Raw genomic sequence first — 23,241 nt, forward strand, 5'->3', positions numbered from 1 at the left:
CTCAGTAAACATTGTAAACATGAGTTTATGGTCTCAGTCTCTAGTTTCAAGTCTTCTTCAATACAGCATGATGTTCATTTAGTAAATGATGGTCCATTTAGAGTCAAACAGACCAGTAGGCTTTAGGGCGGGCTTACTGTGATTGACAGGTCGCTGCCAATACCAAAGCCTTGACTGGCGTTTCTACGTCACTCCTCTGCATTCCAAATAAGGTACCCTCCGTTTATTGATTGCGAAGAATACAACATGAAGACAGCCGTAATCCATTATGGTTACCATGATTTGTTCATTTAGCACCACTTTTTGGGCCTGTGTTAAATTAGTCAGTTTAGACATCAATCTATCAATCAAAGCTTGTACTCCTGTGCGCTCTTCACTCATGTTTGTATCAAATGGACTATGTCCGTTTGTGTCTTTAAGGCGTAACTTCCCCCCCAGGTCTGAGCCACTGCACAATGTAGTGCAAATAAAAAGGAGTTAAGAGATGAAACCACGCCCACTTCTCTATGACAAAAAAGCCCATTCTTTTATTTCATGACGTAGATTAGTCCCAAAGGGTCGACTCTATCTCAACATTGTCCTTTAAACATTAGGGCTGATTTAAAACAATAAATGGCGTTTTGAGCCATTTTCAACCATGAAACATTTCATAAGAAATAGGAATATTAACACCAGCACAGAGGCTTTTCACTAAATGACTGTCACGTCATTTAGTTTATAGCTTAAAAAACACAGTTAGTCTATAATCGATGAGATTGTCTGAGAATCAGTCTTCCTGTTTACTTGTATCGCACAACATTTACTTGATTTATTACCGCACATAGCCTTAGCCGATTGAATACTCTGAATAAAAAGAAGAGAATTTAGAGATGCTCTTGCGGCCTTCATTGCCTTCATACTTACTGTTTGGTGCAGGATGAAAAGGAAAGTCAGACCGACCTCATCCCTCTTATGTTTAAGATGTTCTTGATCCTGCAGGAGTGAGATGTCCTCTCCCTCTTTCTCGAGAGAGGTGAGGATCATCTTTCTCTTTTCTGGGTGAGTAAGGACCTGTACAAAGCTCGGATTATCCATGTTCAAAATAAACACACAAAGGATATTTGCGAGTTCTTTCTACGTATTACTGTGGAATGCATATCATACATCGCATATCATATTTCTTTAACTTTTCTATAATCTTTGCTTGTTTTTGTAAAATAGCTCTTCGTGCCTCGAACACGTATTCAAAGGAAAACATTTGAGAAGTTTAGTACTAACTCCGAGTCATCAAAGAGTCCACAAACCAAAAACCACTGGTTTGTTCTTTAAAAATGATTTTGTATAAATGTATCATGTTTGTTTTTTTTAAGAAAAAAATGTAATTACAAAAGTACCAAGTAGCTACAGCTGGTGGAGTCAAATGTTTCTCTTTGAAATAAGTGGAATAGAAATATGAAGAAGTATAGAGTATTAACTAAACACCAGTATCGAGGTGGAAGAGCAATCCGACAACGGACTGGCCTGGAGGATTAGCCCGACACCGGCCTGGGTCAGGATGTTGAGTGGCAGAGCAGCTTGGAAATGTGTGGGAGCTCTGTTATAGTTTAAAGCTAGAGAAGGTAACCTCTTCTAGAATCATCAATTTGTTGAAATTCCCTTCACATACTGAAATCAATCAATCAATCAATCAATCAATCAAATGCTCTGACAAAAAAAAGAAATCCGGCATCTGTGGCTGTCGCAGGACTGAATCTTCCACTAGCTGCTAGCTTGACAGCTTTGAGTGCTAATAAACAATCCTTGAATCCTCTTAGTTCCTCAGATATGACCCTTTAAGTACAGTGAAGTGAGTCATAGCCATAGTTCACATGGTAGGCCACTGTGAGGAATACCACATGTAGTGTCAAACCATATAGACGGATAAATGACTTGTTTGTATTGTCATAGAGAAAATTAAAATGGTACTGTAGAGGATTTGAAGTTGTTGTTTTTTTATCCCTAAATACACTGTTACACAAAAGCAATGCATCACTTTAAAGTGAGTGAGAGCCAAGTATTTTAATAGTGAGCGAGCTGGAGAAGAGAACCCATGAGGGAGCTCAACACATGAGAAACAAGCCTTAGCTCCACCGTCTACATGCGGAGTGATGGAGAGCAGGATCCCAGTGTCCCGCACTGCCGATACATCGTACCAGACCAGCTATTGATCGACTCTGCCCTCCTGGCTTGATACATCATGTCATCTTTGTTTAGAGAACGGGGATCCGGGACGCGAGCGCTTCCATTGAAAGCTTGCAAAAAAAATAATATGAAAGCCCCTTCGCATTGGTTGTGTCCGCGTGATGATGGATCAGGTCATCTGCCCCGGTCCCAGGGCCCCGACTATGGAGCGTCATCTTCATCAGACGACGCACGACAGGACGTCCATCATTGCAAAGTCACGCCAATGGGCCCCGGTCCCTGATGGAGCAACGCCTTGCTTATATCAACACGTCGGCAGCAACTTCATCATTTTCACTCGTTTAGAGCGGGAGACAAATTGAACCTCAGCGGTTGACCGTGATCATCAAGGGTTCAGGCCCTCGGGGTCCGATCTGTTGTTTCTATGTCAGTTTGTTACTGTACTGTTCTCACGTGCACTGTGGTATGTTAATGAATGCATGTGATCAAATTTCATAGAAGTGATATGGAGGCAAACTTGAGTCGCTGGGTCTAAAGGTACACTATGGATTTTTTGCGTTTTTAAAATTGGATCCACAAACTGTATACAGGAAGGGGACGTCATCATCGTGACATCACCTATTGATTTGTGGACTGCTGCCATGAAGTCTCAAGTTCGGTGATTTTGTTGTCGCCCTCTTGGAATACGGCAATCACAAGGTAGACCCGTTCTAAAGCATACTCCGCTTTATGCTCAATTTCACTATAGATGGGACCATCATTTACTAAATGAACATCATGCTGTATTGAAGGAGACTTGAAACTAGCGACTAAGACCATAAACCAGAGGAGCAGGTGTTAAGACAGTTCTGCATTTGTTTCACTCTGCGAGTGAGAGTTTGCCGCCTCATTGGATTTTTATTTTTTAAGGACACTTGCAGGCTCACAAGTGTGCATGAGTTAAAAAAATTTAATAATAACAAATCTCAAAATGTCTGGCTGTCGCATGTTCGGTTGTCAGAATATATATTCCAACAGCGGACTCGAGGTTTTAGAGCAAACAGGTGTTTCAGTTTAAACAAGTGACCATGTTAACTGGTGACTGTCAGCCCAATACGTCCATGGCTAACATGGTCACCCGTTCAACCAAAACACCAAGAGTTGACTACCATTGACTGTTCAAAAATGCTCATGTTTGTAGCTTCCATTTTAAAAGTGAACAAAGTCTAACCCCTTAGCCTTATATGGTGTCTGACGTTCTGTACATGAACACAGATAACAGAGTTGGATCATCTAGTGACTTGTAGCTGATAATGTCTCTCTGGTGTAACGTCATGAACATATCTCACTAAATATTGAGCCAAACAAAGGGTCTCTTCAACAGTAATGGTGCTTGGGTCAAGAGTGTGAGGGTACGGGTGCCGTTCTGACTCAAATTGTTGCTTCACCTAATAAAGCTCAGCGCAAATTCAATCATTAAGACTCTTTATGCTTCATTCATTCACAATTCTTTCTCTATCTCTCTCTTCACTCCTTTACTTAAACCAACCAGGTATCTTGCCACGATCTCTGTCAGCCAATCATGTCGCTGCTGACGGAATTCGTCTCCTCTCTGTTGCCCTCAGCTGTCATTTCCGGTGAAATCCTGGCACTCTCCATTCATCATGGAGGTGAATTGTCACAGTTGTGTTGCTAAAGGATATACTAAAGGAGCTGTAAAGTGATACGCTAACAAACAAGCTCGCCGACGGCAACACAATGGTTTTATACGTGAAGCGACCGAGCCATGTTTTCTTTGATAAGAGTTCAACTTAACCACGTGACGCTCAGGTTGTAATCCTACAACCTAACATTGGCGAAAAGAAAAAGCAACGGCTGAGTTCTTAGTGAACTTGACGTCGCTGCTTGTTATGTGTGCTTGAAGTGTTCCGCTGAGTTGAACGTGTTCAGGAGATGGACTTGGTCTGGAACTGCACCTGCATGTCTAAGAACACGGATGAGTGCACATTCCGATGCCTCACGCCAGTTTCACTTATTGACGGTCGGTCGTGGGAATGCACAAAAGAAACACAACGTGTCAGGACGGGCAGCGAGGAAGACTGTGAGGTAGCAAACATGGACAATAGAAACGTAAAGGCAAACAAATCTGATTTGAAAAACATTTCACGGGGAAGGCTGTGCATCAAACCTGGAGAATGAGAAAATATATTATTTTAAAAGGAAACTTCACACATCCTTATAATAAACAGTTTTTACCATCCACACTAACATGAAGAACAAAACGTTGTGACATTGTCATTCATGAACCTCAACAGACGGTTATTACTATATTATCAAAAATTATAACAAAATAAGTGTTCTTGATAAGACTGATAAGTATGAAGCTTATCTGACAACATGAATATCAAATAGCACGTAGTTATGGATGGTTCAGTGGGCCTGTGCGTTTGTAAATACAGTTTCACTGTTATTAATTGTATTACTCATTGTATTAATACACAGCTCCTGATGGATGGGCTGTGAGGTCGATCCTACTTATTTATTCATAATATGAAAAATAGCATTTGAGCATATTAGCGTTATGTATTTTTGACGGGATTCTATATGAATAGGGTTTCCCAGTGAGCGCTGAATTAGCTGAAACACATCACACGAATAGGCACGAACTACAGACTACAGCGTGTTGGTTCCGGTTCTGTAGTTGTTTCTGTACATTGGGACTGTTTATGTACTTCTTCACAGGACATAACTGTATATGGGATATTAATACATGAGCAAGTCCATTTTGTTTTACCTACTTTTCTGTACAACACTGTAGCTAACAAGGTGAGATGGTCGTTTTTCATTACACTGTGATTACATTTGTATTAATTATTTATTGATTCATTTATTGCAGCGCTGCGAGGCGCCCCGCGTACGATGAATACGACTGTCAACACGTCACACGGCTGAGTGATCGGCTTCATTTCACCGGCTCGTGCAATTAACGAGTGACGCTACTTCCACCCGTATGAAGAGTTCATATCAGGATGTATATCTTTATCTGAGGCTAAATCTACTGCTAACAATGTACTCTGTGGTCAGCTGCAATGCTTTCATAATAACACAAATACATTTTATTCAATGGCCCCTTTAAAGCCAATCAGTCACCTCACAGTCACAAAAGATCAGAAATAAAACGTACAATGACCCCAGAGCTCAGCAGTGAGTTACAAGCATGGGCTGAGTTCAGTTAGTTCCACACGGATAGAAAGGAGCTTATTATTGTATCCATTGTCCTTAGATTCTTTTTAAAGTATTTCATTTCCCACAATTGTCTAATAAGATAAAATGAAGTGATGACATCTGACTGGCTGTACAACCAGGAAAGCGGGAATCGTAGTTCCTAAACTTTGCGCTTCCTTGTACGGTGAGCGTTGCAGTCCTCTATTAGCTGAACGTTTGTGGTTCACCGTGGCACCACGTCGGCTGTATTTGTCAGCAGCGAGGTTGCCTCTTGGCATGGATGCCATTCTGCAGCAATACCATGTGGATGTAATTGGCTGAACATTATCAAAGTGTGTACAACAATTAATGCTGGAAAGCTTACAGTGGCGTAAAAATGCAGAGCCTGGAAAAATGACAAATGTGGCCATTTCTGTAATTGATTTAGTGTGAGAGCAAGTGGATAGATCAGACAGATTAGAGACTGATTAGAAAATAGGCAACTAGCAGAAGAGAGGAGAGCAAGACATCAAAGGAATAGATTGTGTCAGTTGGCAGGGTGGGAAACGCATCAACACAAATGTACTTGTCCTGTGAGTTAGTGGATCAGAGGCTCAATCTGCCTTATTAGAGCTGGTTTTTCCGAGTGGCTGCAAAATTAACTTTGGCTCCTTTCCCACCCTGGGACTGAAGATGGCTTCAGAAGTGAGCAGAGCAGACAGAAGTGAGAGACAGAGGAGGTGAATGTGGAGCTACAGAATAGTTTATTAAGCATGCTACAGACGTAATGCAGAATACACAACAAAAAAAAAAAAAGCAGGAAACCAAGGCGCACCTCCCCTTGTTAGAAAATAATTCTTCCTTTAATTGTGCCTCTTCAGAACTAAACCAAATCATTACATTTTGAGCTGTATAAAATCGGACTTGGAAAACAAAATACAATACACACAACTATTACTTCTGAGCAATAACCTCAAGCCAAGGTTGGGTAGTTGAAAAAAAATTGGGAATTAAGTCACCACTTGAAAGTTCTGGGCATCAGTGTGTTCAAATACTTTTTTTTTTATTTATTTTTTATTAGTTCAAATGAATTAAAACACTAAAGGCACAGAAACTTTGGTCCAACTGAGTAGCCCTCTCCATGTAAACGGTCACATGACAAAGAAATCACAGTGGACTCATCTCCTCACTGCTTCCACAGCATGCAACGCTTTCTGAAGTGAGATCCTGTCACAACTACACATGCTTTAGAGAACCATTGTCACCGACAATAAACACCTCATGGAATACATGTGGGAAAACAAAGCACACGGAAGGCTTCCAAAAATAAAACACGGATAACTTAGCCACGTTGATGTTTCGTTGAATATGTGGATTCAAAACGGGGGGAGAAGGATCTCACGCTGAACGTACTTGTGGAATATTGGAATTCAAAGTGAAGCTGCTTTTAAACTCGTACATTTTGCCTCAAGGAATATTCTCTTCTGTTGCTTAACTATAAAAAGGGAAAATGTTATGACTCTAACCCCCCCAACAAGCTAAAACAACTGTAACAAAGTTTAGAGGATGACAAAACAGCTTGCCTTCTCACTATCCCTCAAAAATATATACCAATACCAATGTGCCTCAAACGCATAGGAGGGTAATAAATGAACATGTCCAGCTGTAGGAACAGTTGATATTGTCAAGTAAGGCACATAAGTACTGTATCTTTTCAACTAAATAAAGAGTTAAACACTGATCGACATCAAACTATCATAGAGGAGGGGGGGGGGGGGGGACAATCAATCATGTCAATATTTTTGCCTGACATAAAAATACAGAGGTACAGTTAATAGCTGGGAGGATCCAGTATCTGCAAAAAACTACTGTTTTCTTACAAAAAACAAAACAAGATGTCAGAAATGTCAGTCTCTCTCTCAAGGAATGACAGGATCAACAAAAGCCCAACAACAAAACTGATTCACTCAATATGGTCGACCCCCCCCCCAGTGTACAGACACAGTCTGTAAGGTTTCTGACCACCAGCTCGCAGACTGTGGGTCACGTTGGTTGTTGCTCTTAAATGGTGGACTTGGAGAAGGAGACTCTCAGGTGCTGGCTGCCTCCCATGTTGTAGTTGTGAAGGTCAATCAAGCCCTGGATGGCCTCCTCCACTGTCGACATCTGGATCAGAGCCATTTTGCGATCCCTATAAAAAAACAACACAACAGCGTTATGTAGGAAATGGCCCTGTGGATCGGGTCTGATGGTGTGCTCACCTTTAGGACCGGCGCTATTTTCCTTAAAGTGACACGCCTCTTTTTACCTATTTAACTGAACTAAGCTATTTATTATTAATGATCACTGATTGTTCCAAGATAGAAGGATCCTCAGCAGTAACATGTCGTCAAGTCCCGTATATCATGCAGTAGGATAAGTCTACGTACTGGAAAAACTTGAATGCTTTCACAGTTCCTCCAGCGTTTGAGAAGAGCAGCCGCAGGTCATCCTCCGTCACGTCTTGTCTGTTGAGACAAAGGTCACACAGTCAGGCAACAAGGCAGCATTTCTCATGCTGCATTTTATTCTATTTCTTTAATAGATATAGAATTACATTTCTCCAAATCTGGACAAATTGTCTTGTACGTTGTGGTCCTGTGCAAAATGGACCTGCATGAAGAGCTTTGGTTGTTTCATGAGACACAGCATTCTCCAGCATCAACAACAGTCAGTATCAACACCACTGACTGATCCCGAGCTCGCTGGCCTGGTACTCACGGGACGTTGGAGAGGTGGAGGGTGCCAGACGGCGGGAAGATGTTCTGGAAATTCTTGGAGCCGGGTTTCTTGAAGCGATGAAGTGGGGAGTTGGCGTAGTCCTTGGTCAGGCCCTGGTCGTCCAGGCCGTCCCGGGGCAGAGCCACGGTCTGGTGCTTGGACAGCGTCACGCGGATGATCTTCCCGTACATCTTCTGGCCGTTCAAGTGGCTCATCGCTTTGGCCGTGGGAAAAAGAAAGGCAGGTCATGGGTGAGAATGCTGCTGCCTGTCATGTGGTATTCACTGGCTTTACTAACTGGAGCCAATAATTAGAAAACCTATAGTGAAAATAAACACAAAGACCCATAAAATGAGAAACAGTGCTCATGTTTATGTCGTCGGAGGATCTTTGTATACATCCACTTAGCTTGCTCACTAGGTGATGACAGCTCTTCATGAAGTCAACTTCTTTTCACACAACAAACAGAAGGAGTGAGCTGGGCTTACTCTGGCTACTGGGACTGTTCCAACTTAACTCTGAACAGACCTATCCATCAATTTGAGAGCAATAACAGGTCCAACTCTGGAGTTTGACATTTCAGTGGTGGTTGTCTTTCATACGAATCACAGCTCTTTGTCTTTACGATACAGCACACAGGGTTAAATCCAGAGCGCCCCATTGTGACAGGTCACAGCAGCCTACCTACAAATACCTGAGTGAAGGACTATCACCAGGCAGCACATTTTTACATTTTACCAGCTGTATCAAAGTCACATTAATTCCATAAGTTAGCCAAACCACAAGAAGAAACATTTTGCAATATGTAAGCACCTTGCCCAGCCGCAGCAGGGGATGGCTGTAGAGGTCAGGCCTAAACACAAACCCTCACACTTCTACTGAAACCTCCACGTTGCAGTTAGAAACTATTTGTCCATTTACACGGAACAGGTTTTAAATTGTTATAATGGGAAAAAAATGCATGAAAACAAACTGGCGTAAGCTTACACACCGAGCCGGCAAAACCAGAAATGGTCCGAACTCTTATTTATAAGACTCAATTTGCTCTCAGTTCATTGCTCCCTTGGATGCAGCATCGACTTCCTGCTACTAGCATCACAGGTGGACGGGGACATCTGCTCACCTAGCTGGGCCTGGTTGCCGTCTGACATCTGAATGAGAGCGCTGTCCTTCTTATTGTAAAGAATTTTCACCCTCTGGACATCGCCGTACACTCCTGCGTTAGAGCCACAGGCAGGCGGGAGGATAAGAGGTGAGGTGGAGAGAAAGCAGACAGTTAGAAAAAAACGGAAAGTCAGCAGTGGAGGCAAAGGATATTTAAAAAGGCAAGAAACACAGAAGAGAGACTAGCAGAGTACAGCAGACTTTTGAGTGAGAGGTGTGTAGAGAGAACAGGTAAAGAGAGAAGAGACACCCTCTAAACAGATACGTTGTCATGCTGTGTCAGATGGCTAGAAATCATAGGAATAAAACAGCATGCAGAAATATTGACTTAACCGTGCATTAACAGATTACTACGTAGTGAAGTAAGGCAAAGTAATCAACAATAACCCAAACCAATAAACAGGGGGTCAAAATGTATTACAAGTGACTAAACAAGCTACTGTGCGCAAACATAAGCTTGCAATTATAATAAGAATAATAACAAATGTCTCAAATATAGAATGGAAATAAAACAAAAAGAGAAGATAGAAGAGAGAGAGAGAGAGACAGAGATAGATAGTGAGAGACAGACAGAGACAGAGAGACAGAGAGAGAGAGAGAGAGAGAGAGAGAGAGAGAGAGAGAGAGAGAGAGAGAGAGAGAGAGAGAGAGAGAGAGAGAGAGAGAGAGAGAGAGAGCTAACGATAACATACCGAAGAGGGTAAACAGACTTTGGGGCGCAACCATCTTTAGAGGGAGAGAAGAGCAACAAGCAGCGTGAGACAGGTAGAGAGGTAGAAGAGTCGGAGCGGAGCGGAGGTAGAGATGGACAGATCGATCCAGAACGGAGGTAGGTAGGAGGAATGGTGGTTTTTGTTTTTCCCCCCGGAGAGTGATGGAGGTGGTGGGTCATGGAGTAGGGGAGCAGGCGGCGAAAAAGGGTGTCATGGGGGGGAGGGGTCCGTTAATGTGGGGGGAGGTGGTGGAGGAAGAAGGGGTGATTTGATGGATTAAAAAGTCCCCCACCAGCACACGGAGTGTGTGTGGTGGGGGGGGGGGGGCAGGATGGGGGTGGAGAGAGAGAGAGGAGGAGATGAATTGGGAGGCAAATGCAAATTGGGGGGGAAATAAAAAAAAATAAAAAAGTGAGGGGGGAGGGGGAGGGACAAAAAATAAAATATAGGTCAGTACACCGGAATAATGCAGGTAGTTTGGTCAGAGATAATGGCTTGGATATGTTCTCTTTAGTCAAAATACAGCAAGTAACCAAAGTAGCCAAAATGTCTTTCACCTTGGACAAGCATGGGGGTAAAGGTACATTCATGTCAAAATCATAAGAAAATCAGCAATATAAAAGTCATAACCATGAGATCAAAAACAACATGCAGCAGGTCGGAAATCTGAAGATCTATCTTTCAGCGAGGAAGCTACTCCAAGAGTGTGAGAAGCTGAGGGGGGACGACTGACTATGTTAAAGAAACCATGCAGTTCAAATTTTGTTCCGCTGTACAATTTAGCATGCAAGAGTTGTTGTGAAGGCCGCCTGGGTAAAACATGGCGTTCACACAAGTCTCAGAGGCTAAAAGAAAGAGGAAGCGCAGTATCTGAACATCAAGTGTTTAGCTGAGATACTGCCACAGGCTCCTGTATGACACAGTCACTGACAGAACAGACTGATGGGGGAAAGAGACAGAGACATTAGGTGAGACATATCGGATGCCCTTTAAGTCACAGTAAAAGAAGAAAAGAAAAAAAGAAAAAAGTCGGAGGAAGAGGGATTAAAGACTGAGGAAGCGTTTCAGAGAGGCAGGTATTTGTTCCCAGGTTAGGAAAACCACAGAATGATTTCATATGAGCTTTCATATGAGCTGAGGAGAAGTGAGGAGAGCTTAGAGAGAAAAACAGAAGAGAGACAGTTAGCCGAGTTAGATACAGTTCGACAAGAGAAGGGAAGGTCAGAACATCGGAGGGGAAAGAGGGGAGGTGACAGCAAACCCCCTCTCTCTCACAGGGACATAATGAGGCTCGACAAAAAGTTTAATCAAATTCAGCAAGGCTCTGGGTATGTAAGGAAAAGCAAAGAAAAAGGTTAGACTCTTTATATATATATTTGTAACTTCATATAACTAACTGGAATAACGAGGGCCAGTCCAGCTTTAATGTCACGTGTCCCCCTTGGACAGTTCAGTGATCAGTGACCATCAGGACAGAAATTAAATTGCACTTCAGTAAATACCTGATAGAAAATGATTTTCTAGAAATGCGGACGCTATGGACAGGTCAGCTTGGCTACAGGACAACTGAAGTCAAACAAATTGGTGCACAACACCACCCTCGCATTCTGAGAAGAGATCCTAATACAAGCATGAACACAGATGTGTCCAAGATCACGGAAGCACGACAGCCCAACATGCCAAATAAGGTGGTTTAGTTAACGTGATTAAGAGTTGTGTCTTCAGGCCAAATTTGTACAAAACATTTCAAAGTGGACCTTCTTAATGTCTCCTCTATGTCAGACACAAGACAATGACAAATAGTAGCACAAGGAGGTCTGGCCACAACCCAGAAAAAAGAACAGATGGATGAAGATGGTGGGTAGGGGTTCCATCTGACTGGTGTGTGTGTGTGTGTGTGTGTGTGTGTGTGTGTGTGTGTGTGTGTGTGTGTGTGTGTGTGTGTGTGTGTGTGTGGGGGGGTGTGTGTGGGTGTGTGTGGGTGTGTTACTGACCTCCTCGTTGAGGTTGCTGACCAGCAGGACCCCACTGGACCCCGCCTGTCCAGCGAGCGCCACCCTGCCTGCAGCAGCAGCAGCTGCCGCCGCAGCGCTCAAAGGGTTCAGGGCTCCTGACAGGAAGTAGACAAAGACAATGATGGAATGGAGAGCAGCTCTTTCACTACACCGCTAAGCAAGGATGCAACTTGTCTCATGGGACTTAAACTCAGCCAGCTGGTTACAAACCACAACATAATGAAAAGGAAGAGAAAGAAAAGTGGGCTCTACCTGGGATCTTACCGAGGAGGGAGTTGGAGTCTTTGCTGAAGGCGGCGGCCACCGAGCAGTCGAGGCTGGGCTGGCCGTCGCCAGCAGGCAGCTCGGGTCGCGTGTAGTCGCGACTCTTGTCGTTGTTGTACTTGACATTTAGGTTGACCAGTTTGGAGAAGTCGATACGCAGCGTGCAGCATGAATTGTAGATGTTCTGGCCATCCAAGGCCTGTCAGGAGAAATAAAAAGAATCCATCATATATGTTGAACTATTACATTTGGTTTCGCAAAGCCCCGGCTATCACAACAGCAGATGAATAATAAAGATGTGTGACATGACTAGTGGGAGCTGCTGGTACCAGTTTGGCCTGCTGTGCATTGACGGGATCGCTGAACTGTAGAAGGGCCTGGAACTGATTGTTCTTGGTGAATGTGATTATCTTCATGACCGTGCCGAACTTGGAGAAAATCTGCAAACAAAATATTTAACACAAACTTAAAACATTCAAGTACAAACGGTGGATATTGTGTCACGTGCCGACTGAGCCGCTTGCCACTGAGTGGGGGTGGTCAGGGCAGCTGCTGCGTACCTGTTGCAGTACGTCCAGCGTTACGGGGTAAAACATGTTATCGATGATGATCCGCAGCACGGGACTGGAGGCTGCGGCGAGAGCCTCCTGAACGTCGGAGCTTGGTGACCCGCCGGACTGGACAGCTGACACCGCCTGAAGCACCGCCTGAGTCCGCTACGGCCAAACACAAGGTGTCATCACTACCTTTAACAATGGTGACCCATTTTATTCATTATTAATGCAAACATTAACACGTGTCCAGGCTTGCCAAATATGCCCCTATGGTTGTTGGTAATTAGACACAGAGAACATCTTTATATTCATACTTTGTTTTACCTCAACTTACTTCAGAATATTAAAGTATTAAGAGGGCCAAACAAAAAGCTCTAGTTCTCAATCCAATGCTAACAAGACTGCTGTAATGTTTGTTTAGAATTAACTTTCCAAACAGTGGCGATATAGTCTGGCTCTACTCACCTGATTGCCGGAATCGGTTTTGAGTTCTTTGTGATTGGAGTACTGAATAAACACAGGGACGTTGCGGATGTGAGGCGTTACAGTGGTGTAGTAGTTGACCATGGTGATGGCTGCCTCCTCCGTCCCCATCTCCAAGAATGCCTGGAACAAGTGACGAAAGAAAACAGATCTCTGATCAGTTCCCCACCACTGTTGCCAAGAAGTAATTCTCTGATCATGTATACATGTGTTCAACTAAACTTGGACAAATCTCCTATGTAAAGTCATTTGATGTATCCTGCACGTAGCAGAGACATTTAAATAAACATGCCAAACTACATAACATCTATGCCAGAGGGTCACACCTGAAAAGTGTATCACAGTGGACTGCAATTCACCACTGTCATGGCAACAGATACAGTACACTATCAGACACACACAGGCGGGTGCAGATTGATAAAGATTGGACGAGGAGAACAAAGCAGCCAGGAATGACAGGAATCTAGGGGACAGATGCCAAGTGTCTCCTCCAGCCTTCCACAGCAGAAACACAATAGACTGAGTCTTTGTATGGCGCTGCAGGCATGTTTCACAAGCAGTTCCTGTATAGCAAGACCCATTCGTTTCCACCACTCACCTGGTTCTTTCCCTTCAGTGTGAGGATATTGGTGACTTTGCCGAAAGGCAAGCCCAGGGCGATGACTTCGGTCTCCGAGGCCTCGTTGGGCAGTTTCCTGATGTGGAGCACGCGAGACGGCGGGGCTTCCTCCACCCTCAACTTTTTACTGTCACTGCCGTTGGAAGCCCCGTCTAAAGGTTCAGCACAAGCATTGATTAGCACGACTAAATGACAGCCACTCTAATTTAAAAGGACAAGGCCGGCGCTATTCTGTATTCAAGAAAAGCAACAATGTCTTTTCAATCCATCTTGAAATCTTTAAATGATCAGGCTGGATCAAAAGACTGTCTCTCAGCCCCATTGGCTCCTACTCAAAAGAGAATTATTTGAAATAGTCATTATTATATATTACTAAAGTCATTTCCCAAAACTGGCCACTGTAGTTTTTAGCAAGTGTTTCTCAAATGGGAGGAAATGCAGCTGCATTTGATGGAGACTATTTTCAGTCCCCAATACGAATTAATACACGTTCGGTGCTCTAGTGAGTATTTGTGTTTTTTGACAACAATGGAGCTCTATGACACAGAGGAAAACGAGCTGTCTGCACTCACTCACTCACTCACTCACACACACACACACACACACACACACACACACACACACACACACACACACACACACACACACACACACACACACACACACACACACACACACACACACACACACACACACACACACACACACACACACACACTTTGTTAAGAGGATCAATTCATCAATTAAAAAAATGATGTCACCAGAAGCTCCCCCAAACCTTAAAATTTCAGTGCGTGTGTTGTTAGGTGCTATAACAAGATCAGGGAATGTACTGTATACTTCAGAATACAGTGTTTCCATGTTAAGTGTTGTACATGCTTAGTTGGAAATGGGACACCTCCCGTACAGAGCTGCTTCATGTTGCTTCTTCATAAGACTGCTGATGGCTAAGGGGCAGCCTGGAGTCTGGATGCGTCTACATCTATCTAAGCACTCCATTGATCAACAGCCCTTTGTCATTTCAGAGCGTTCGGATGCATCTTTCCCCATGTGATTGCATAATGGCAGACACCGACTGCTCACAAAGTTAGGACTGATAGTAGAAGCTCACATGAAGGCATCATCACATGCGTACCATCTCTCAACCAAAATACATTCAGTTTTTTCAGTCGTTTCAGATGGAATAAAGAATATATTACCCCAGCTTACAACTCAAAAATGTGATAGAGAAGAAAACATGTCTCTTACTGCACAAAAAGGTGCTTCAATAGGTAGCTTAAACACCTTTCAGGGATAGCTGGCGCTTGTTCAGGATTCATTAAAGGGCAACCTGACCTCATCCATGACCGCCTACCAGTCAGTACTTTCAATGGAATCTTAATGTGGTGAAAGTATACATCCAGACACCTCGAAACTAATATGAAATCTGCTTATGGGAATACCCCAGTTCAGTTAAATCAAACTATTAGATTAGTCTGATTACTCTGTATTTGTGTGCATGTAAACACTTTTCTTTCATTTTACCTGCAACTGTTAAGTTCTTAATTAAATGAGAAAATACTCATTTGTTATGTATGTAATTTACACAGGAGTACAGGAACAAAGGCTCTACCCCGTGGTTATTTCACCTAGACTATTTATTTAATTACCAGAAAACATATAACATAGCTATATCGATGACCTATATTGGGATAGATTTTGGCCATATCACCCAGCCCTAATTTACACTATTACCTAATAATCTCTGTTATATTTTCCACTGCTCAAATAAATGAGTCTGGTGCTTGGTCTTCTTGAAGTACAGACAGTAAATGAATCTAGACAATAAAAGATTGACAGTATGCTGAGCATGCACACAGTAGTCTTTGCCAGTCAAACCACCCTGCTCATGTTAACTGTGAGGGGCCATCTGTTACAGATACTTCTTCTGAAAGCTAGCATAGCAGCACTGGAAATCCCTGCATCTAAAGAAGCGTCCATCCATATCTGGGAGACTGGTAATTCAAGATCACCAATGGCTGACATTGTGAAAGGCAGCCTGACAACCTTTATCACACTTTATTAGACAGGTCCCTGGGGTGACACTAGCTTGGAAGGGGCCGTTGTGTAGCGATGGCAGACTGGGACTTTGATTAAAGACCCCTGTGTGCGCCTTTGTTTGGTGGCAGAGTGTTTAATAGCCTAACTTTGTCCATCTTCTCTTCGTGGTGCCACAAGCAGCTTTCAGTCATCCTTTATTCTGTGATTTTCTTCTGATAAGGTCTAAACAGCGAGGAGGCATTAAATGCAGCGGTGTCCACGATGTCTGTTCTAGTCACGTGTTGTGATGTGTGGGTGCCCACCTACTGAGGAGCGTGATGGTGTTCAGACACTAAATAGCTCCTGTGGGAAAACGGTGCTACGCAACACAGATTAATCTTTCGTTTCCTTTCATGCCGTCTGCCACTAACAATTGCTTGCAAATTCCATTAAGCCCGCTCCCTATTAAAGGCTGGTCAGAAACAAACTCACCACTGATGCTGCTCACGCCAGAGTTGGGACTGTTGTACATACTCAGCTCGTCTGATCCCCTCTGAGGAAAGAAAGACAGACGGTTAGGTACAGTTGTGAAATAATAGGGGAAACCATTTCCATTTTCAAGACAGGCCCTCAAAGACGACAATGAAGCAGAGGTCTCTGAAGACAGTTTAAAGGAACAAAAAGGAGGGAGGAGGTGGAGAGGGACATAAAACAGAAGAAGAGTGGTCTGCTCCTCCTCTTCTGGTGTGGGTTTAATCTTGCTGAATTTAAGATGTCAAGATGTGTCATTTCATCCTGAGCTATACGAGGTCCCAGAAGGCTTGCTGGAGCTGACGGGCGCCCTGTGCTCTTAAACCTGACTGATGGGATGAAGAGGGAACCTGGCTGGGGACCCATTACACACACAACTTTATAATAGCTTCACACACCCCTCTTTCTTTCTGTCCGACTAAATTTGAACCAATTGTTCTTTTGTCACTAACATTCTTTATGGTTGCTGTAAACTAGGTGTTGCAGGCCGCTGCTACAGCGGTATGACACAAATAAATTGATACCGTCAGGCCAAAATGTGAGCACACAGGGCCGCAAGAATGCAAGAAATTAGTTCTCTCCCAACAGCTGGCAAGCCCCTCGGTTTAGTCTTTGACACTGAAATATTGATGAAAATAAACAGGATGACAAAGACCCTCCATATCAGTGGAATAGACATTTTATGACTGTTCCGTTTCCCTTTGAGAGTGGACTTTAACTTTGTTTTGTGCAGACGGAAATGCAGCAGACAGTCAACAAATCAGGTTAGGTAGCCACAACGACAATGCACTTACACAAGGAAACAGGTTTGTTTGGTGATCAGCAGGGACACGAGCCCTGCCCATTTCATTAAAGCCATTCTAATGCAATGAAAGTTCAAAACATACGTTTACAAGAAATCGGATTGGTCTTGCGTTAAAATGCAGGTATGATGCTGTAAAAAGAAATGTAACATCTCTTTTTTCTTCAGAGGGTTGTAGATGTGCAAAAAATGCTTAAGTCAACAACATCTATGAAACTTCATTAATCATTTAAGTTAGCAAATATGCCAAAAACACACTGGTTCATTGGTCTTAAATATGAATGCTGATATTGTTAGAGTTTGCATGTCTGATCATACAAGACTAAGTAGTGACAAGATTTTCAGCCTTTAGAGATTATAATACATTGAGAAAACAACATCTCGCTTTGTTAAACATAATACATTTTATTGCATTTTGATTGTTTTAATCACAATCTCCGACAACAGGTACGATGGGCCACAGGATAAACTAGCACTTCAGTTTAAGTATAAGCATCAAAATACACTTAAAAACTGCTCATAATGCAAAATGACCTATTTCAGGATATTATATTATAGGATTATAATAAATTAATTCATTAATGTGTTCATTGCCTTAATGTTGCAGCTGGCAAATGTGGCGGTAATTTGTATCTATTTATACATATTTTATCTTTCTTACTTTACATATTGCTGGGTTGCTTGTGAATTTCCGCTGGGGACCGATAACTAGGGATGGGTATCGTTTGGGTTTTTTCCGATACCGGTGCTAAAACGATACTTTTAAAACGATACCGGTGCCTAAACGGTGCCTGAACCGATACTTTTTTTATTGCCAAGTCAAATTTAACAATATATTTAACTGTTTAAAGTATACTATACATACTAGTGCTGGGCAACGATTACAATTTTTAATCGCATGGAATTTTTGTGATTAATCTCATTGTTATGGCAAAGTTCAATAATTAATTCAAAGGTAGTGTATTGTGCACTTTTATTTTAAAAGTACTGCTATATGAACAAAAGTGCAATAACATTTGGTTTGCAAACACTTTAAACAAATCAGGTTCTTTTTAACAGCAGTATTCCCTTTACACAGTAGCAGTTCTATCTCTTCACTATCTGTGCTCAGTGTGTGACTTCATGTGAAACGTTCCACTGCTGTGCAACAGGAATACAATGTTTGAGCACGTTTCATCTAAATGTGTGTCGTCTTCATGACAGAGCATGTGAATGCAGCTCTACTGTTCATCAATATAATGCTGTAACTCAGAGGTGATGATGGTTACCCAGCGATCAAAGAATAAAGACACACTTACGCACAATGTAGGTGTATTTTCCCTTTAACTCACGAGATGCAGGTAGCATGTTTTATACTTAATGTGAATTTAATTCATACTTTGTTGGCATCTTATTCTGAAAACCGGATGTTCCTCTGAAGAAACCGGATGTTGTCTCACGTTTAATCTTTCCGCTAACTTTCAAAGTCCTTCGCTCGCTCCCGATCTGTGCCGTTTGAATGCGTTTACCGTGAATTTCAGCGTATAGGTCACTAACATCTAAGTGTCTGCTGAGTTGACCACGGAGACCTGAGTGTCTGCTAACTTTACCGCAGCGATGTCCAGTAGTCTCCATTCCTCCACCGCTGCCAGTGAGCAACGGACTTTCAAAATAAAAACAGCCACACTTCTGACCGTTTACCTTTCGGCATTTTCTCTGTTAAAAGGTTGATGGCTAGCTAGCTGCTGTAGCTATACAAACGGTAGCTATCGTTACCTGCTGCCAGGATGGAGTCATCAGAGTAGTGTTAAAAAAAAGTATTTCAATCGGCTCAGGCACCGAAAAGAAGCACCGAAATCTGCGTTGCGTTTCGGTCCGGTAGGTATCGGTCGTATAGGTACCGGTTCCATATTGGCACCGGGTTTCGGTACCCAACCCTACCGATAACGCCCTATTGACATAATATCATCAGATAGATTATGATTATTTTCTGTAACTAGGTAACTAAAGCTGCCAGTTAAATGCATTGACGTAAAAAGTACAATTCTTTGCATTGAGAAACACCATGAAGTTAGCTAATGCTAGCTCGTTAAGCTAACATTACATATAAGGACGCTAGCTTTTAACATTGAGCTGTTCTGTCAGGCCACAGGTAACCAAACTTGACTCTAACGCGCTTTGACAATCATTCTCACATATTTCACTGAAGCCTAAGCAATGGGTTATGTGCTGCACCGTGGCCTCCACAACATGACAAGGATAACAACGCACGTTAATGTTCGCTACGGAAATAAAAGCTTGACATATGAGCCAAAGTCAAGAGTAGTAGAGGTCGTCTTCAAGCCAACGTCACCTGGCAGACGAGGTCAAAGTTCCGATTGGCCCACGGAAATGAAATACTACACCAGTGTTTGGACGATCCAATGAGGTTGATACCAGCCTGGGGCATAGACAGATAATGCACAATCCTCATTCCCTTGTCCTCATTGTCCAAAGTTTGTGTAGTGATCACTAAGCAGAAAACAAACAGAAAACTCACCTTCACTCCAACTGCAACATCACTGATGCTGAAAGAGAAACAATTTTCATTTGGTGAAAAGGTAGTGGTTTAAAATGGAAAACAGCATTTAAAACAAGAATACATGATACTGTCAGATGCACAAGCATTCATGGCTTTTAAAGAAACTTGTTATGTCTATTACTAAGTTTGAATTGTTGAATGACAACTGTATGTTGTGATGCATCACATAAACTGCAGATATGTGTTACAGTAAGTCCCAGAATTGCTCTAAGCTAATGCCCTTCCACCTACAAGCCCAGCAACACCATCACTCCTACTGCAGGCTGTTTAGTTTCCAGTCCTTCATTCTGAATATAGAATGCTGCCCTACCAGTAACGTAACTTGTTAATTCACACTCCCTCCTTAAACACACACACACACACACACACACACACACACACACACACACACACACACACACACACATATATTCCTCCTCACACGTCAACATTATGTGGCTTCATGCTGTTCTGGCCAAATGTATGACTCATAACACTTTGGTTGAAGTAACATTGAAGTCCCGCTTCATGTCCACCAACAGTCTTAAACCGACACGCCCGAGCACACTTAATGTAACCGTATACACTTTATAGCAAACAGTAACGTAAGGCCCACATCACGACAGGAGTAATATAGCCGCTAGGTACCGTCTAACATTGTGCAGCTTTGCGAGTTAATGGAGTGTTTGCACATATTGATTTAAGCCGGGATATATATAATATGCATTATCAGACGATTCCACACATTTACTGGACCAGTTCGGTCAGCTAGGCTAGCTCGTTAGCCACAACACAAAGGACCGACGTTACTGTAACGTTACATTAGTTAGCATAACGGGTTGCTTCACTGCACTAGCCGCTTCGTTAACGTTAGCACACTGCTGCAAAGATAACGTTACTATTGCGGGGGAGTAAATTTAGCAACTGTGTCAACACGTCCACTTAGAACGTATTTCTGTCTAATATAAGAAGCAATGCTGCTAATGTAATAAACAGCGGGCGTTAGCATGCTAACATTAGACACTTCCTTAATGGACGAGAGCGCGTGGCTATGGAAACACCTTAACGCAAGCATACGACTCATTATCAGCTTCTACTTAAAATGACGCATTCATATACGCATTGCTCTGTAGTACCTCGATAAAAGTAAAATGAGATATTACCCGTCCATTTCTGTAGAAAATGTCAGTGCGTCCGCGTTCGGTCCTGTTTTCTTTCCAGTTTAAACCGACACTGCGCACGCACACATACACACGAGAGTAAAATGGAGGCTAGACGATGCAATGTCGGAAATAGTCGGAAAGTGTCGAATCTACTGAGCGCGCTGTCTGTAGTTACAGCAACCAAAACACACGTACACGTATATTGAGTGAACATTGAGTAAATGTAACTGGGAGCGTAATGACGATGCTATAACAAGACAACCTCTTTGTACCTGATCCTCGTTTATTTTGACAGGGATAGAAAATATGGAAGACCCTTTCAAATATGATAACAGCCTGCAATAAATTGTCAGAAACAAAAAGGATTGGTAAGAAGATTTTAAAAATGATACCCATCTCTCCCAAAGAAGAACAAAGTAGTAGGAGGCTGCATAACCAAAACAATATGTAAATACAATGTAAATAAAATGTATCAGGCCACTGTTTACATTTGTACAAACGTAAATCTCAAGAATAAATAAATAGAATAATACATTATTTGAATAAATTATTGGGGTATCATATAATGAAATTGTAACTTTCACGGTCAGTTCATGTGACTTGTAATTATCAGCTACAATAGACCTTTTTTCTCAGCAGATATGTTGACATGCCCTAGTAGAAAACAGTACTGGTGTAAATAATAAAGTAAATCATGTCCAAACTCTTTTACTGGTATTTTGCTCGCTGGCTCCCTGTCACACTGTCATGACTCACTAGAAATACTTGAATAGAACAGAGCCACCATTAATGTTGTTGATACCTGTGCTTTTCCAAAATGTCTTCTGTTTTATAACAACTATATGTGCTGAAAATCATTTTGCCTTCACCAACATTCAGATAACGTAATTCACAGTACATAATAATGTTATCTTATGGTTCTAGCTGTTAGGAATACAAATGTTCACTAATATGGAAAAACATAATCACGTCGATTAACCTTTCAACACAAACGCTGGACTAAGAACATCCTACAAAGATTGAGCTTTCATCTCACAGAGAGTGTATTACCTTTGAGTATGTCCCTAAAACGTCTTATTTGTTTAATGTTTTACCCTCTGATTGCTGTGATCTACTCAGATTATGCTGCTTGGACATTGCTCTGTGGTCTTATGGCTGTATAAAGGAAACATCTTTAAAATGAATGTAAGTCCAATATTCACTCTCTTTCAGCTCTGTTTTTGGTCTCCACCTACTCCTGAGGGAAACATCTGTCTCTTTAGCTGCTAAATGCACCGCTGTGCTCACCAGCTAGTCTCTAACTGTTTCCGTCTGCTGTTTGCTGCTGAGCGGGTCGAGTACAGTGGCTTTAACGGAGCCTTTCAGCTGAAAAAATCATAGATCAGTCAGACTGAACCGAAACAGTAAAGTTGCAGACTGCTGATGGGCTTGGCGGAGTCGGTTACAATTCTCTGTGTGCAAGCGACCACTTTCACATTAGAGTCATTTGATCTCAAATTTTTTTGAAATATAAATATATTGATAAGGGCAGCTTTTGTCAGACTGATACTGGGACGAAAGTGTTCTAACTACAGTATATTAAAGGAACCCTCTACCATAACATATTCATTTTTAATGTCCTTATAACATCATAATCACTTCACGACTTTTCTCGTGGACATTTCGAACTTCCTGAAAATGTCTGATTGACATTATAAAAAAGCATTTCCAAGATGTCGGGGAACCACACGCGATGACACCCAGGGGCGTTTTGTTTTTTTTAGCTGGGCAGTTAGGGACTCCTTCTGCATGCAAGGGGAAAGGAGAGGGGGAAAAAACGGGGCAGTGTTTGCATAATGATGAATCTTGACAGACATACGTCATGCTCCTGGGCTTCTGACAACGTCACGCCCTGGGTGAAATGAACGCCTAACTGCTTATCTTAAAGGACCTGGGATTTAATTAAAAATGACATTTCCCCAAAGACCTGCGCCTCTGAGGCTGCCACGTTGAAATTAGCTGATGAGGGGCCCTCTGAGCGAAAGGGAAATAAGCAAACTGTCAAACGCTCAGCAAATCACTGCCGTTTATCAGTGCTGCCCGCTGCTCAGGAAATAACAGTGGACTGACATCCTGCGTAGCGCCCGCCGCACCATGGATACAAGTCAAAAAACATATTGTTATTAAAAAACAAGCCTGTCAAATGTGATATTGAGACAAACAATGTGGTGTGGCTAAGTAGGGGAATAGGTTGCTGAAATGAGCTCTTCAGTCACCACAGACTTATTTTGCC

At 42.4% G+C, this 23,241-nt stretch overlaps 1 protein-coding gene across 2 annotated transcripts; it reads right to left on the reverse strand.

The window, feature by feature from the left end:
• Positions 1 to 6,184: 6,184 nt before the first annotated feature.
• LOC306712283 (polypyrimidine tract-binding protein 2-like) lies at positions 6,185 to 21,062 on the reverse strand. Of its 2 annotated transcripts, none has more exons than XM_079181492.1 (14): positions 20,970 to 21,062; positions 19,786 to 19,813; positions 16,427 to 16,487; positions 13,895 to 14,067; positions 13,279 to 13,419; positions 12,820 to 12,975; positions 12,589 to 12,699; positions 12,260 to 12,458; positions 11,975 to 12,090; positions 9,960 to 9,993; positions 9,227 to 9,319; positions 8,104 to 8,320; positions 7,773 to 7,850; positions 6,185 to 7,534 (listed from the first exon to the last, which is right to left on the reverse strand). In XM_079181492.1, the coding sequence occupies exons 1-14, from the start codon at positions 20,975 to 20,977 to the stop codon at positions 7,405 to 7,407; spliced, it is 1,545 nt and encodes a 514-aa protein (XP_079037618.1). In that variant the 5' UTR covers positions 20,978 to 21,062; the 3' UTR covers positions 6,185 to 7,404. The 2 variants fall into 2 exon arrangements, with proteins under 2 accessions (XP_079037618.1, XP_079037617.1); XM_079181491.1 differs by having other exon boundaries at positions 12,248 to 12,458.
• Positions 21,063 to 23,241: the final 2,179 nt, after the last annotated feature.

Source organism: Pholis gunnellus, assembly GCF_910591455.1.
Source record: "Pholis gunnellus genome assembly, chromosome: 20".
NCBI lineage: Eukaryota > Metazoa > Chordata > Actinopteri > Perciformes > Pholidae > Pholis > Pholis gunnellus.